Here is a 14,947-nt window from a genome sequence, read left to right as displayed (position 1 = left end):
TGTGCTTCATGCATTTGTTTCAGAATGTATTAATAACAAAATATTACTTGGAAATAATAACACTTTACTGATTGCTATATACTTTATAACTACATTATATTAATGCTATGAAAAATGTGGCACCCCCCCCCCCCACTGGGTTATTTTGACATCTGCACGCTGTGATTATTAAAGGAAATAATCTATTCTGCTAAAAAAGCAAAGATTTAAGTTTGCAAGATATGAGAAAAAGCAGGCTAGTAACTGATATTCTTAATATTCTAATATTCTTTCATCTGGGGGAGTTATAGGCTCTGTAAATCACATTGAGTGGTGTGGAAAATCTCTGCCGGGTTGTTTTCAATGTGAGGATGTGTGTTTTTGTGTTAGCCAGCAGGTGGGGTGAGTGAGCTACCTTTCTGTAAGTGCTGACTCCATGCAGCACTGAAGCTGGCCTGTGTCTGAGTGGATTTTGAAAGAAGGCCACTGCAGAACAGAACTGCAGCCACTCTACAACAACCACATCAGCAAACTCACTCTGTGTTCTCTCTGACTCGATTTTCCCGTGACAAATTCCATTTGTCCCTAAAAGGAGATAGTTTCACACCTGAAGAACGCTCAACAGCGTTTTTCTCACTTAAATAGCGGCCATACAATTTATATGAAGTAAAATGTGAACACCACCTCTTATACACACTTAAACACACAAATCATTTTTATTTTTATTTGTTCTTTTTATTGTTGTAAATAGTTTTTAAAAATTTCTTATGCAAAGCAGATCTATCAGGAATCACTTTACCTTCAAGGCTGTCTGCTGGGCATTTAGAATTAGGGGGAGGTGTGTAATTTGTGTTTGGATTGTGTGTGCTATGCAGGCAGCAGCAAGGAAACTGGCAGGAGCACTACTGAGCATGGTGAGTGAGGACAGCTACTGGAGTCCCCTGACACCCCTGCCCCCTGACTGGCTGGACAGAGAGAGGATCGTCTCCCTCAGAGACTCCTGCCACTACCCTCTCAGAGCTCCCCACCAGTACAGTGGAGACAGGTATGCTCAAAATGTTTGCCTTTTTGTCTTCTTTTTAAGGGTATTTCAGATAAGGTATCCTTTTATTTGAAGGATAAACATATAATAAGGTTAAATATCATATGTTTATTTTGATATATTAAATAAAAATACGTTTTATAAAATGTCACATTAGGATGCAATTATTCATGATACAAAATATCAAGAATCTAAACCATATATCAGTTCCTAAAAGATTATTGCATATCTAGGCATGCATGCTGAAGAATTGCATGTAGAATAAAGTACCCTTTAAAATGCAATTCATTACATAAATACAAGCACAGAATGGCAAGATTAAAGCAGAACAGCTGTTGTCCTACATAGTAATACAGACAATAGAGTCCAAACAGGGGTGAGCTGTTCTGTTTGAGCAGCTGCTCCCATACAAGTAAAAGTTTCACAGGCTCAGTAAGTACATGTTCTTTGTGTGTTACATTGTTGATTATCAAGCACGCACAAGCCCATGATATGCTGCCACTGCCAGCTATATTGTCAATAAAATGATAATAATGAGAGTTAAGTGAATCACAATAGTAATAGGTTCTGGTGGCTGACTACTCAGATATAATGAAATGATGCAGTGTTCTGTGCTAAAAAAACCAAGAATGTTAAAATGCAAAAATACTCCACTTAGTCTGACATTGTTACCTGATTCCGAGAACAAAAAACACAGACAATCAGCAAAACGCTCTTTCTCTTATTAATAAGCTTGTGTGCCTGCGTGGGTTTCCATGAATATTTTCCCCAGGTCGTAGGGGGCAGTAACTGTATCTGTCCCATGGCAGGTCAATGAGGACTTTGCTGGCTGACGGGGAGCCCAAAGGTCAGGCCTGTGAAATCGGAGCACACGCTGTGAAAGACTGAGAAAGGAGGGATTGTGTGGCAGATACATTAGTGTTAGCAGGCTTGTGTTACAGACAGAGGTGAAAGGTATGACTCCCAGCATAGTCAGAACCTCATTGGCTTGTTTTTCTTGCTGGCAGTTTGTTCTGCCCACAGGACACTGTGGAGGAGGCTGTCCTGCTGCTCCTTATCAGTGAGTCCATGGTAAGACTCTTTTTTTCATGGCAACGCTGGTGAACTAATACATGCAGTGATAGGAGCTGTTCTTACTTCAGCCTCACTACAGTACTTGCATTCGGTGGAGGTTTGCAGCATTGATATCTTATTAGAAGCAGAAGCTCTTTTTCACGTGCTGAAATCACTTAAGTGATTATTTTCATTTTGAAATGTTGCTTATATATTCATGCATAATAAACAGGTGTAACCCTTTTTAAAATATTTGTTCATATTTATTTTACTACATTTGGTTGAAGATAACAGTGAACTATATCACCTGCAGCTTGCTGCATACTTGAGATGAGCACAGGTATCGAGAGGTATTTTCACTGTAGCCAATCATATAACGCAGATTGAGCTTAGCGTATATCATTAATGGAGAACAGGTATGTCTACTAGAGTAAGCTATCCTCAACATTCTGTATGGCGTTCCTGCATGTCCAGACTACATGTGTTTTAGCTATTGATATTGCAATCCCAGCAAGCCAGATTGCACTCAGAACAGGAAAACAGCTTCTCACTTTTTTGTTTCTAGTTTAATTTCTGTCCACTGTTTCACTGTGGATGGTAGATATTAAAATTAGGAAGCTTCCAATAACTTAATCTGTCCATTTGATCACTGTCTGCTGTTGACTGAAGGGACTGCAGAATGAAGGTATACTAATTGAATGTATACTGCCTACTTTTTCTACAATGTAGTTTAGAAAAACACCTGCACACATATTATATGTCTTGCACAAATAGTAAAATATAATTGATATATTATACTGTCATGTGGTCGTTTTATTGATATCAATATAATTGATATTGATAATTGATAACTGACAACATGAAATTGTCTAGGTAGAAGGTGCCTCAGCAGTTGCTTTATTAACTCAATTTGCTTTACTCTGCTGCCCTTTTTTGCTTCTTTTTTTCAGTTTCAAGTCTGTTTTTTGCCAATAAAGAACTGCTTGGAAAGGTGTTTCCAATTAGAACAAATAAAATGCTTAAGGATTGATGTGTGAAAGCTTATTCTGGAAAGCAGCTTCTTTTTTGCTGATTGCTGTACATTGTTCCTGCTGCCTACAGCCGCTGTCTGTGCTGTACTGTTGTCAGTCACAGACATGTGCTGCAGGAATGCAGGGCAGCTCCTCTCACACAGATGCTTTCCTGCTCGCTACAGTTGGGTATATCCGTACCACGCATATTTATTGGACTTTTATATCTTTATTTGTTTCAGCATATTAATTTTTCTCTTCCTCTAATAATGTGCGTCACAAAATGGTTTTTTGAGTTGCCTGCTTAATGGATGTATTATGTAACCATGGAAAACTGTGTCATCAGTCTGATTAATTTCTCATAACATTTCTCTCTCACATTACCTCATGCACTTCACACAGCTATTAACAATTGTACAAATGGTGCCTGGGAGTATTAAGAACAGGGTAAATAATTCAAGGAGCAACATCAGTGCATACACATTTGGTGTCAATATCTTAATGTTATTCTTAGATTATTTATTAATTACTGAAGTGAAGTACCAAAGCCCAGGCAATTAAATCAGCAGCTATATACTTTTATTCGGCTATGGTAGTAACCTGTCAATAAAGTATGGCCTATTTTCTCATCCTGCCCAATTACTCTATTGGAGTGATTGCAGTGTTTCTGTGCTAGATGATGGCTTTGGTCATTGATCTCTCCATTGCTACTCCCAGCCCTGTAGGCTTGTATTTTGAGAAAAATCCAGGAAGGTGACAAATCCTACGTGTAGCTAATGTGATCTGAAATTCAAACGGCATGAACTTTCTCAAAGCATTTTGTTTAACAGTTCAAAAGCCATATCTTCAATAATTTCCTGATATTTACGCCTCATGTTGAATTACGTAATTATGTAATTGATATTCAGGAACGGGGTCAATTAAGTGAAGTCAATTGAGTCCGTATTTTTTTTGATTGTTGTACCTTGCAAAATTAATGAAATGGAAATGCGAGGGTTGCTTGCCTTGATCTCTGATAGCAGAACAGTGTTAATACACATTCCTGTGAATGCGGGTTATATAGACATTAGTATCCTCATTGTCTGTGCTCCTCCCCCCATAGGCAAACAGAGATGCAGTAATCAGCCGAGCCCCAGAGCAGCAGGAGGCTAGGTCTAACAGCTTGCAGGACGCTACTTCTGTGTATGACCTGCTGAGCATCGCCATGGCCAGGAGGGGGCAGTACACCATGCTCTCAGAGGTAAGACTGCACATCCTGGGGCAGGAGAATGGCTGGCCCTGCAAATGAGAACAGGATAATGAACTGAAAGCAGTCAGAAGACAAGGTTATAGTGGGCTTTTCATCACAAAATAAAAATAGATTAGCCAGATTTCTTTTTTCCCCAATGGTACGCATTGCTTACTGAAGCATGGTTGTTCATGGCACAGATTTTATGGTTGAATATGTCCGTGCTGACAGAACATCTCAGACCTTTATACTGAGAGCAATGTATGCGTCACGTTAGTTTTGATTGCACTTTTTGGACCTGTATTGAAGTATTCTTAATTATAATAAATGGTAGTAATATAATTCCTATTCTCAATTGTACGTACATTAATTTACAGAAGTATTCCTTCTGTCTGTGAAATGTAATATAATGAAATTGCCCCCAGTCTTAAACACAGGGCTCCAGTTTCTTCAGTACTCTCAGGCGCTCTGCCTCCTCTCCACCGAGGGGTTCTGCCAAGACGCTGCTGCTGTTTCCCCAGCTTCTCAGGCTCACTCTTCATGTCCTGAGTGTACCAGTGGGGCTGGCAGTCCCTGAGTGGACCAAGGTGAATGGAGGTGCATGAAGACAGAAAAGAAACATTAACTCATTTTGCTCCTTAACATTGGTTGCATATATAACCTACTAAATCCAATGTCCTCCCAGACACTAACACACATCTCTAGACTAAAGGGTCATTAGTAGTGGTCTCCAGGTCTGTCCTTGTCAGGCTTGCTCTGTGCCCTGTCGAAATGTAGTCTTGTGGCCATTACTGTCTCCTTCATCACTGGTTCACGTGTCCATTTGGTCTGAATGTTGATTATCTACTGATTTGATGTTTGCAGTGGTTATTCCAGTCATCAAGTGGAACAGAAGAAACTGTGGCAGAATTTGATAAAGCATCATATCAAAGTAAATCTGCTTGAGATGTTCTGATATGTGATTAAAAGCTAAAGGTGTAGATGCAAGAAGCTCCTGACAGGCCTAAGAGCATTTCCTGTATTTTTTTTCCTGCAGTGCCTAGAACGTGCTATGAAATTCTCTTTTAATGAATTCCACCTCTGGTACCAGCTGGGTTTGTCTCTCATGGCTTGTGGAAAGGTAAGGTGAAAATATCTGTTATAAGAATCATTAAATGCATCGTGTCCTGCCATGTCAGGCATTTCATATGACAATGAGAAAACTGCTGAAATTTCCCTTATTGTTGTATTGTCTTGTAATGGGCTTTTCCCTAGCAAGACCCATGACTAAGGGAAAACATCCATGCATCCATTTTCTTACTGCTTTCTCCAGTACAATGTTGTGGGGGACACAGGAGCCTCAAATGGCAAGCAATGGGTGCAAGGCAGGGTACGCCCTGAAAAGGACGCCAGTCCATTGCAGGACAAATACAGGCACAAACATACACACACTCACAAAAGGCCCCCAGCAATTGAACCCAGGGCCCAGTGCCTCACAGGCCCTGCTAACCACTGACTGACTGTGCCACCCTAAAGGGGAAATAGTTTAAAGGTCGCCTATCACTGAATTAGACAATTAATGGAGATACATGAATTATATTAACATTTGAAGCATCATTTGAAGGTCAGACGTTGGATGTCAAAAAGATTGTGTTCTCTTTTCCTCAGGTAGTTTTCCAGGTAAGGTGATTTGCTTCATTATAAATTATTAGACTAAATATTACATTCAGATATTTCAGATGGAGCTAACTGCAGTAAATAAAGACATTTTAGATTTCCAGTGGGGAAAAAAAACAGGGCTGTGAATGGTAGCTGGGGGAGCTGAGAGGAGTGAAGTAAATCGATTCTGTCATGTAGTCGGGCTACATGATATTGCTGTTCGATCGAAATAGCTTGGCCCTTATATGGGTAATGTGGGGTATCCCTTCTGTGGACAGACCCATCTGTTTGGGCTTATTGAGTCTTTTCTAGGAGAGGAAGTCAGTGTTCCTGGTGAGTCCTTTTCCATTCCCCGCAGACAGGAAACAAGAAAGCAAATTGGCCGCTGCAGTGGCTATGGAAGAAAAATATGATATTGTGTCTGTAGGCGTGCGTGCGGATGTGCTCATGAATGATTTATTATTGAAGACTAATTGTTGTGCTCTTACCAGATTCCGTCCAAAATGGGACCCTACAAATTCTTTTGAAAATATATATTATAAAACCAATTTTCAATTAATTTTATGACGTAACCAATTAGGAATTGTCAGTTGTGTCTGTGCATCTCAGCTCACGGCAGTACCTCGTGGACCCACATGGGGAAAATGATAAAGGGCAGAGAGGCTCTTCTGACTCAGCCATCCATCAAGGCATTCACCTTTTGACATGGGAGAAGACCCTTAGTGTCTTACTGCAGGTTCGGCTCTGACTGGGGGTGTGGCATGTCCTTCACACACAAAAGTACAAACCTTCAGGTGCCCCAAAAGTTGCATGATTTGAAAGAAATCTATCCAACTAATCCAGAACTGAGTCGTTGTTGCCAGGTGGTGTTTTTTTATTCTCTTATGAAGAAAAATTCTGTTGCCCACACTCTCACCTATTTGAAGATCTCAGCTAACACACTGACCTTTTTTTGAACTGGATCTCTTAACATTATATGACAATAATGCAAGGATGCACAAATGTTATTTGAAATGTTGACCAAATCCATTTTGGGACAAATGATATACAGTGATATTGTTTTTAACCCACAAGCATGGTAATAGAGGAGATCCCCCATATTGCCTGTCTGCAGTGTGAAGAGTTTTTCAAATGCTGCTAGAGTGCAGTGGTGTAGTATACGCCCCTGTAAACCTCTCTGTGTGGAGCTGCAGTGTTAGTGCCAGGCACCTGACTGCAGGGCACCCAGCTGGAGAAGAGAGTATTGCTGGACTTCCCTGTGTCCCCAGGGCTGGGGCTTCTCCAGGGGTCCCTCTTTCAGAGAAGGCACTCTAGTAAGGAGAGCTGACAGTGGAGGGAGGCAGGTGTTGGTGAAAGAGTCTAATGAGCCATGCTGCTCTGTGAGTACAGATAAGAGTAAGTCATTGTAACTGCACTCTGCGAGGCCAGTCTTGAGCCATAGCATCCTGCAGTGGATTTCAAAAGGCTTTCAAAATGTACCTGTGCTGCATGAACTGTAAACACTGTGTTCCTGCTGATCCCAGTCTGCAGTGCTGTTGCTAGGAATGCCCACTTTGAGCACACAGTATCAGCTACCGCCTCTGGTTCACACATGAACCCTTAATTTATTTTTGCACATATTTGTTCATTTCCTTTTAAGAGGTTTGCTCAGTGGGTGCTGTATCTAGCCCTGATAGTTTTCGTTTTATTTTTTGTTTATGATTTAAAGCAGCGCATTCTGTCACACACTATGTCAGGGAAGTTAAAGATGAAATGCAAGTCCTACCTGTGTTATATTTAATCATGTTACTGTTGCTGCAGATGTGGAGCAAAAGCCTGATCATGTTAGGGAGCAGCACTGTGTATGTGTCCAGACTGTGTGCTGACAGCCGTTTCACACAGAGAGCTGCTGGCTTTGTCCGATTTAAAGCTTCACACAAGGAACAGCACAGATTAAGCTTTCATAAGATACTGTTTTTTTAATGCATACTAAAATGCAGATGCAGTGCAATGAAGGTTGGGCTCCACTCAAGAAAGATAGAAGGTGAATACTACAATGTTGGTGTATGTGTCAGAATTGAGTTTCTCCACCTAAATTAGACCAGCCATCGCAAACATCTGTTCCTTGACAGTTGATTTGAGTCAGCTATTAAGAGTTAGACTGATACCAGATAATTCTTTTCACTTGTCTCATTGAAGCATGGTGCAGTTCTTTTAGTTTAGACCCTGGAGAGGCCATATCACTGGACAGACATTGCAGGAGAAGTGCTGAACCAGATATGTGGAAATATCCCTAGGTATTTATACATATAAATGGTGCACTGACCCCCTCATCTTCACTGTGGAATCTAAGCAATGAATAATGTAGCATCAACAGTGACAGGCTGAAGTACAGAAGGGCTGCTTCAACCCTCAGGCTGTTTTGGTTACCATGAAGGCTTATGATTATTGCATCCTCAGAACAGAGCTGCAACAGAGTAAGACTTCCAGTCATCTTGGTCTTCATGTCATTGGATGCCATTGGATGAAGTTTGTATGTAGCAGTTTCTTCAGATGCCTTGGACATCTCTGGTTTAGCTGATTACTGTCTCTGTCCATTTGTCTCTCTCTCACAGCTGAGGTCACTGCTTTCCTTGAGACAAGAAGAAAGCACAGACACTGTGCTGTGGTGGGTTAACAGGAGAGGCTCAGTGGTGATGGTTTTGCACAGAGAATTGATTAAGGTTATACTGTCTGCCGGTTTCCTAGGTAAAACATTGTCTGGTTGCTAAGCAACTGGCAATGAAAACACATTTATCTCTGGGTTTCATAGGGAGAAGTAAGGAAAAAAGGAGAAAAGGACACAGCCCTAAACCTGTGTCAAGATTTGGTATTTGCTATTACAGCTGTTTGTGTACAGAATAGGACGGCTCTATAAGTTGTCCTCTACAAAAAGAAAGCTTTCTAACTGTAACAAATGGTTTACATCCAATTGGGTAAAAAAATATCCAGCTCTTGATTGTAAATGCACTCCTACATACTGTAGGTTCCGCTTAAATATATTTTTCAAAAACATAGCATATGAATTTAACAAAGCAGGGGTAAAGAACTTCAAAGGTCTTGTGTTTATACTATACAGAAATTAAAATGTCAAGTTTACAAAGCTTTATAAGGAAGAATAACATAATAAAAGATAAATATTAAATCTGATATCACTGTTTCAAAAGTGTGAATGCTACTCACAGATCATGTACTTCTGCAACAACCATAGTGTGAATCCAGAAGCTGGAGTTCAGATTAATTGATTTCCATAGCAGCTGTCTAGCTGTCCCTATGTGGTATTTAAAAACTCCAGTCTGTGCACACAGATATCAGCAGATAGAGAACAGAAAGCAATATTGGTCCATTTCTCAGGTTGTGTTATATTTATCATACAAAGGTCATCTGGCTGGAGGTTTCTTCAGCTGTGTGATGAAATTAACATAGTGTCCTTTTCGAGGAAGTGATACCACTATGTGACAGTAGACTCAGAGAGGCACACTAATTCATGGTCACACCGAACTGTCTCATCACGCTTGACCTTTCTAACTTGTCCTATTATTCTGGCCTTCTTTGTCGTCAGCTGAGTGTTTTATATTTGGTGACACATATTGTCCTGTCATACTGTGGAGCATTGAATGCCCATCCCAGCTTGAGTGGCCTGCCACACTGTTTACTTACAAGGAGGAGAGAGACAGAGGGATAAAAGTCAGCTATAGACACAAGCAGATAATTCTAAATAATGGACAATTTAAATACCCAGGGTGAACCACAAATAAAGAGGTAAAAATGGTGGGTAGAAGCCACAGAATGACTGGATTCAGTTTAAATGTTCACAGTTTTTAAGGTAATATAAGGTTAAGTCTAAAGGTAATAAGTAATGTTATTTACAAAGGACAGAAAAAGTCTTAACCTAAAATGACTTGCTCTGCATATTTCAGCTCACTACCAGTATTTTCACTGTTGTTTGAATGAGATCCAATTTAATGTAAATGAAGTGTGGAAATGCCTCATTCCAGCTGGGGCGCCTGGCAATTTTGGTAATGAGGACGATCCCAGCACACTTCCTGCCTCCTCGTAGGCTTCAGTTTTACCTGTCGCAATGAGCCTGACCGACTCTTAATGAACTAAATAAAAACATGACAGGAAATTGCAATTCCTGTGTAAAACTACATGCAAAAGGTTTCTACTGATCAGGAGAGGAAGGGTTAAGAAGCCTTTATGTGAATGATTCATTTGACTGTCCTGCACTCTGTCTCTGCGGTTGCTTTGTGGGCATCTACAGCAGTTTCTTGAACCAGGGCACCCACTTAGGAGGAGCGTCATACTTAAATAGGACAGTGGCCTACTTCTGAGTATAATTAGCAATAATAAAAGGGCCAGTATGTGGGGGACAAATGAATGACACATAGCTCTTAACTGTGTCATGTCAATCAGCATACAGTATATTGTATGTCAGAACACTTCATGCGTATGTATACTGTGTATGCTCTGTGTGTAAATGAAAGAGATGTTATTTCTGTTATTATTTCCTATAGACTTTTATTAGATTACAAAGACATTTTTTATTTAGTTTGCCAGCGTGTCTTGGGTTTATTTGTTTGTGATTCATGTAATCGGGACGGTACGCTGCATTTTAAAGTGAGCTGCATGCTGGGCCCAGAACAACTCATCCAGGAATGCATTTATGTTTAGAAGTGCTGCATGTGGGAAGGGTAGAGTGTTAGGCACGTCAGTGTAACCAGTGGAATTAACCTGTTGGGTCATTGTACAGCAGAGAGTGGGCTTGTCTGTGCCTCACACCCCAGATCAGTAACCACATCTTGTGCTCTGACCCTGCAGGGTGCCAGTGCTGTGTCTGTGCTGCGGGAATGTGCCAAGATGAGACCCAGTGACCCAACCATCCCCTTGCTGGCTGCCAAGGTCTCCATTGGGCAGCTTCACTGGGTGAGTGGATTCAAGTCCTGCCTCTTTTTAATGTGTTACAGACCGAGCAGCACAATGCTGCAGCAGCTCTCACAGCAGAAGGAGTAGCAGTGTACTGGAGTGTAAGAGTGGACAGCATGGGCGTAGTGGACAGTGATAGTGATGTGCCCTCTTCTCAACTGAACACCCCCCCCTTAACCTTCAAAGATCTCCACTCATGGGTTATGTTAAAGTTGTATATTACACCTGCAAGGCCCCATTTAGACTGTTGTGTACACTTTTGGTCCTTTGTTATACAGAAAAGTACAGTATAGCTGTTCTGGGATCATTCCAGAGAAAAGCAACCAGATATATTCTGGGGCTTAAGTAAATGTCTTACAGTGACAGACTAATATATAGTTTATGTCTTTAGGAACAGGTAAAGATCTGGTGAAGATCTCATGCAGTCATTTCTGAAAGGAAGCTAAAGTTTCAGATTAATCAATATGTCTGGATAGCTTGTGCCAGACTCTCATACTGCACCTTCTGTTCTCAGTCTTTAATGCATTTGTCATTGTTTCCAATTATGTCCTTTGTTTTGTGTTTCACTGTTGATCCTGTAGACGTCTTCTGGGCTAGTTTTGGCGATAACTTTGATGGTTCAGTTGTGTTTAGAGTAGGACTTTCCATTAAGACAGAAAATGTACCTAGCTGCCCTTCCCTAGACTACTTCAATAGCAGGAGGGTTTTGTGTCTGAAATATGGTGAATGTACATTATTCTAAATAAAGCTTTTCTGGTGCATTTTACAGTTTTAAAGTTAAAATCCTTTCAAGCAGATTTTACACATGTATTTACTTATCCAGCCATTTTGTTTGCCACTTCCTGTGATGAACAAAAGCTGCAGTCTGTGTGTCATGTGCAGCTTTTCCACCTTTTAAATGATCTTTCACATTTACAGTATATCCTATATTTGTGTATTTTCCAAACATGCAGAACTGAGTCCATCCTGCTACAATGAGAGAAACCTATTCCAGGCCAGGCACTTGTGCTCCCTTCTGGTTTTAGAAGGCCCATTCCCCTTCCCTTACTCCTAGAATGTTTCATTTGGTTTTGGGTTTGTTCTCCAAGATCTGGAGGAAACACAGTGAGTCAGTCGCCGCTCCTTGACAGAGCAAGCCCTCAGTATGATTTGCTTGAAGTTATACATCTACAAAATAAACCCTCATTCAGATACAGGGTTCCAAAGCCACGTTTATTTTCATCTCTGATCTTTCTGAACCTATAATAGAGAGATTCATTCTTTCTGCAAATTCCAAATTGTTTCATCTGTAAGGAAACACTTTTCAATTACAGCTGCTGACACTCGCAAATTAGGTAGTGTGTACTCAGTGTCCTTGGGTGGGGAGTCTTAGAGGTAGAATTAATTGAGTGTGAATCTGCAAGCCTTAGGTGTAAGATAGTAATTTACTTTGAGAGTGGCGGGCGGGCTGAGAAACGGGGGCACCTGCTCCAGGTCGGTGTGATTATGCAGAATATAATGGGAGATTAGACTGACGGTGTGATTAGGAAGCTGGTATGGCAGGACTGCTGGCGAACAGCAGCAGGAGGAAGACAGAGAGAGAGAATGTGAAGTGAACAGGATTAGGAGGCCATCAGTCAAACTGGGTGTACAGGTGATCTACAGTAGGTGCCACTCCTGCTACCTGTTTTAATGCTTTTACACAATATTTGTGACAGTCCAAGAAATCGGCAGAATGAAGGACAATTTCTAAGAGCCCAACTAACAACAAACTGCACATTCATTATTTTGAGTAATGATATGAGACATGGTCCTGCCTGGCACCAAATCTCCCTTACATCTACAGTATATTGAAAAAAGAAAAAAGTCCAAATGTTTCTTACCAGACTTGCTCCCATACAGTATACTGACAAATTCCCTTGGTTCCTTCTTCGAGCAGTGGAGTCCAAAATGTTTGGTGTTGTGTCTGGAGCACTAAAAGAGAAACAAGCCTCTCTTTTTTTTGCTACTTTGCTGTCTGCTCAGCAATTCACAGAGTCTAAAGATTCTTCGTGATGCAATGTAAAGAAATTCAGTATCTGTAAGGACAGTAGTTTTATTAATCAATTACTGGCAGAAGCATGGACTAGTTCTTAGAGGTCTTGGACTCCAGACCAGAAGATTGTGGGTTGAAATCCTGGTGGCAAGCTGTTGTTGTACCATGCAAGGTTTTTTCTACAGTAAATATTCCACTCTGTGAACTCAAGGTCACTATTGAAATGCGAATTTTACCTGATAAAATAAAGGGATGTAAAAATCACAGAATAAACTATTATTTGCCTCATAAATGGTTATCGATATTCATTGACCAAGATACTGTAGAAGTGAAAGTGATACTGTATTTCAATACATGAAACTCTGATTTCAGTCATTTCCTCTGTCTTCCTGGCTCCTCTCAGCTCTCCCGGAAGCTGCAGTTAATCCAGATGTTGTGTCTTGTCTGTCACAGCTGGAGGAGGGTGAGGCCTTTGCACGAAAGGTGCTGGACATGGGGGAGCAGGCAGCGGAGTTCCTGCCCAGAGCTCATCTGGCTGTGGGCCTGTGCTACAGCCTGCAAGCCACTGATGGTGAGAGGACTTCTATGGCACAAGCCATTACCTCCTGGGTCTGGAGACCACATGGCCCTCTGTTTCTAGCTCCACCCTGAGTTTGTAATTATTAATTCAAACTGATTACCACTTAATTAGATTATTTACCAGTGTTTTCTAGTCTTTAGCTAGGGAAGAATTTAAGTTCCTAGGTCCATGCATGTGCCACTTAAGGACCAAGAGTGAACGTCACTTTTGTAGCCCATAGGTATAAAACATACAATATATGGTACATTAACTGTATATCTGTTTATTCTTAATGACACAGTTGCACAGTGTGACATAAATCTTCCAGGATCCCAATTTAAGAGATGCTATAAGCAGTCTCAGCATCTCTTTTTGACGTTTTAACATTACAGGTTTATGTATTTTTAAAATTGCATTTTATAAACCTTTCATGGAAGAAAATGCTTTATGCATGCACCCCTGAGGCACAGCTCAGCCATCTCACCTCAGGAAAAAAGTTCTGGTGCAACTGAGGACAATCTCTCGTAGTATAAATTTTACAGAGAATGTGAAGCATGTTTTTACTGACCTGCCCCTCTTCTTCCCTAATACCCAGAATTACACAGACCTAAATAAATGTATTTCCCTTTTTATTCATGTTACTAAGTGTTTGTGATATGGATGCCTTCGTGAAGTACAGTGCAATTTAGGCGTGCTTTTGTATGGTTTATATTGATCTGCTTTATCACCTTTTAGCAGACAGATAATACATTGTCAGACTGCCGTGATTTAATTCCTAATTTAGCTCACAGATACTCAAATCCATAATGCAGATCCTAAAATTGCATCTAAATGTATCTTCAAGATTCCCTTGTGTAGGTGTGTTGATACAGCAGCATCAGTAAAAGCATTATCACCAATGAAGAGCACTCTCTCTCTCTCAAGAGCCTTCAAATTACTTTTGATAAATGAAGCTTTCTCCCTCCAGAGTATCTGTCACATTGCATCTTGGAGGAGGCTGCTGAATGTGGTGGCTGTGGGTTAGGAGTACAGGGCACATTGCTGCTAAATGTGGTGGCTGTGGGTTAGGTGCAGAGGGAACATGTGCTACAGGTACTGCTGAGGTGTGGCTACCGACATTTCCACCTCCAGCGGATGGAGAGCCTCTGTGGAAGGCTTCTGTGACCTTTACGTCTTTTCACCTAAGGCAGGATTAAAGGCTGGTCAGATCCAGCTACCAAAGGGGCCACAGGGTTATCTCCTTTTTATAAAGAATCTGAGCTTTTAACTAACCTAATCTAATTATTACCTTACTTGATTATGTTGAATATTTTTAAAGCTTTCCAATACTTGATTTAAAGTAGCACTATATCTTTTTTTAATCCAATACATAGGTGTTCATTTTTTTTCCCATTCATCAAATACTTTGACAGATTACAAACTGAGGTTGACACGACTAGCTCTTAATAAAACTGTCTTTGCAGTTCTGGGGAGTTTTGTC

At 40.7% G+C, this 14,947-nt stretch overlaps 1 protein-coding gene across 3 annotated transcripts in view; it reads left to right on the top strand.

Moving 5' to 3' along the window:
* The window catches only part of ttc7a (tetratricopeptide repeat domain 7A), a 92,191-nt gene that overhangs the window by 12,396 nt on the left and 64,848 nt on the right, over positions 1 to 14,947 (top strand). For all 3 annotated transcript variants that reach the window (XM_088609530.1, XM_088609532.1, XM_088609531.1), the window contains exons 7-12: positions 855 to 1,024; positions 2,029 to 2,092; positions 4,187 to 4,324; positions 5,349 to 5,432; positions 10,790 to 10,894; positions 13,362 to 13,479. In XM_088609530.1, the coding sequence (XP_088465656.1) occupies positions 855 to 1,024; positions 2,029 to 2,092; positions 4,187 to 4,324; positions 5,349 to 5,432; positions 10,790 to 10,894; positions 13,362 to 13,479 (679 nt within the window). The remainder of the gene's footprint in view (positions 1 to 854; positions 1,025 to 2,028; positions 2,093 to 4,186; positions 4,325 to 5,348; positions 5,433 to 10,789; positions 10,895 to 13,361; positions 13,480 to 14,947) is intronic.

The sequence above is a fragment of the Lepisosteus platostomus genome, chromosome 17 (genome assembly GCF_059453375.1).
Source record: "Lepisosteus platostomus isolate fLepPlt1 chromosome 17, fLepPlt1.hap1, whole genome shotgun sequence".
NCBI lineage: Eukaryota > Metazoa > Chordata > Actinopteri > Semionotiformes > Lepisosteidae > Lepisosteus > Lepisosteus platostomus.
The sequence above is the reverse complement of the archived record's forward strand: the minus strand, read 5'-3'. Positions and strand labels throughout refer to the sequence as shown.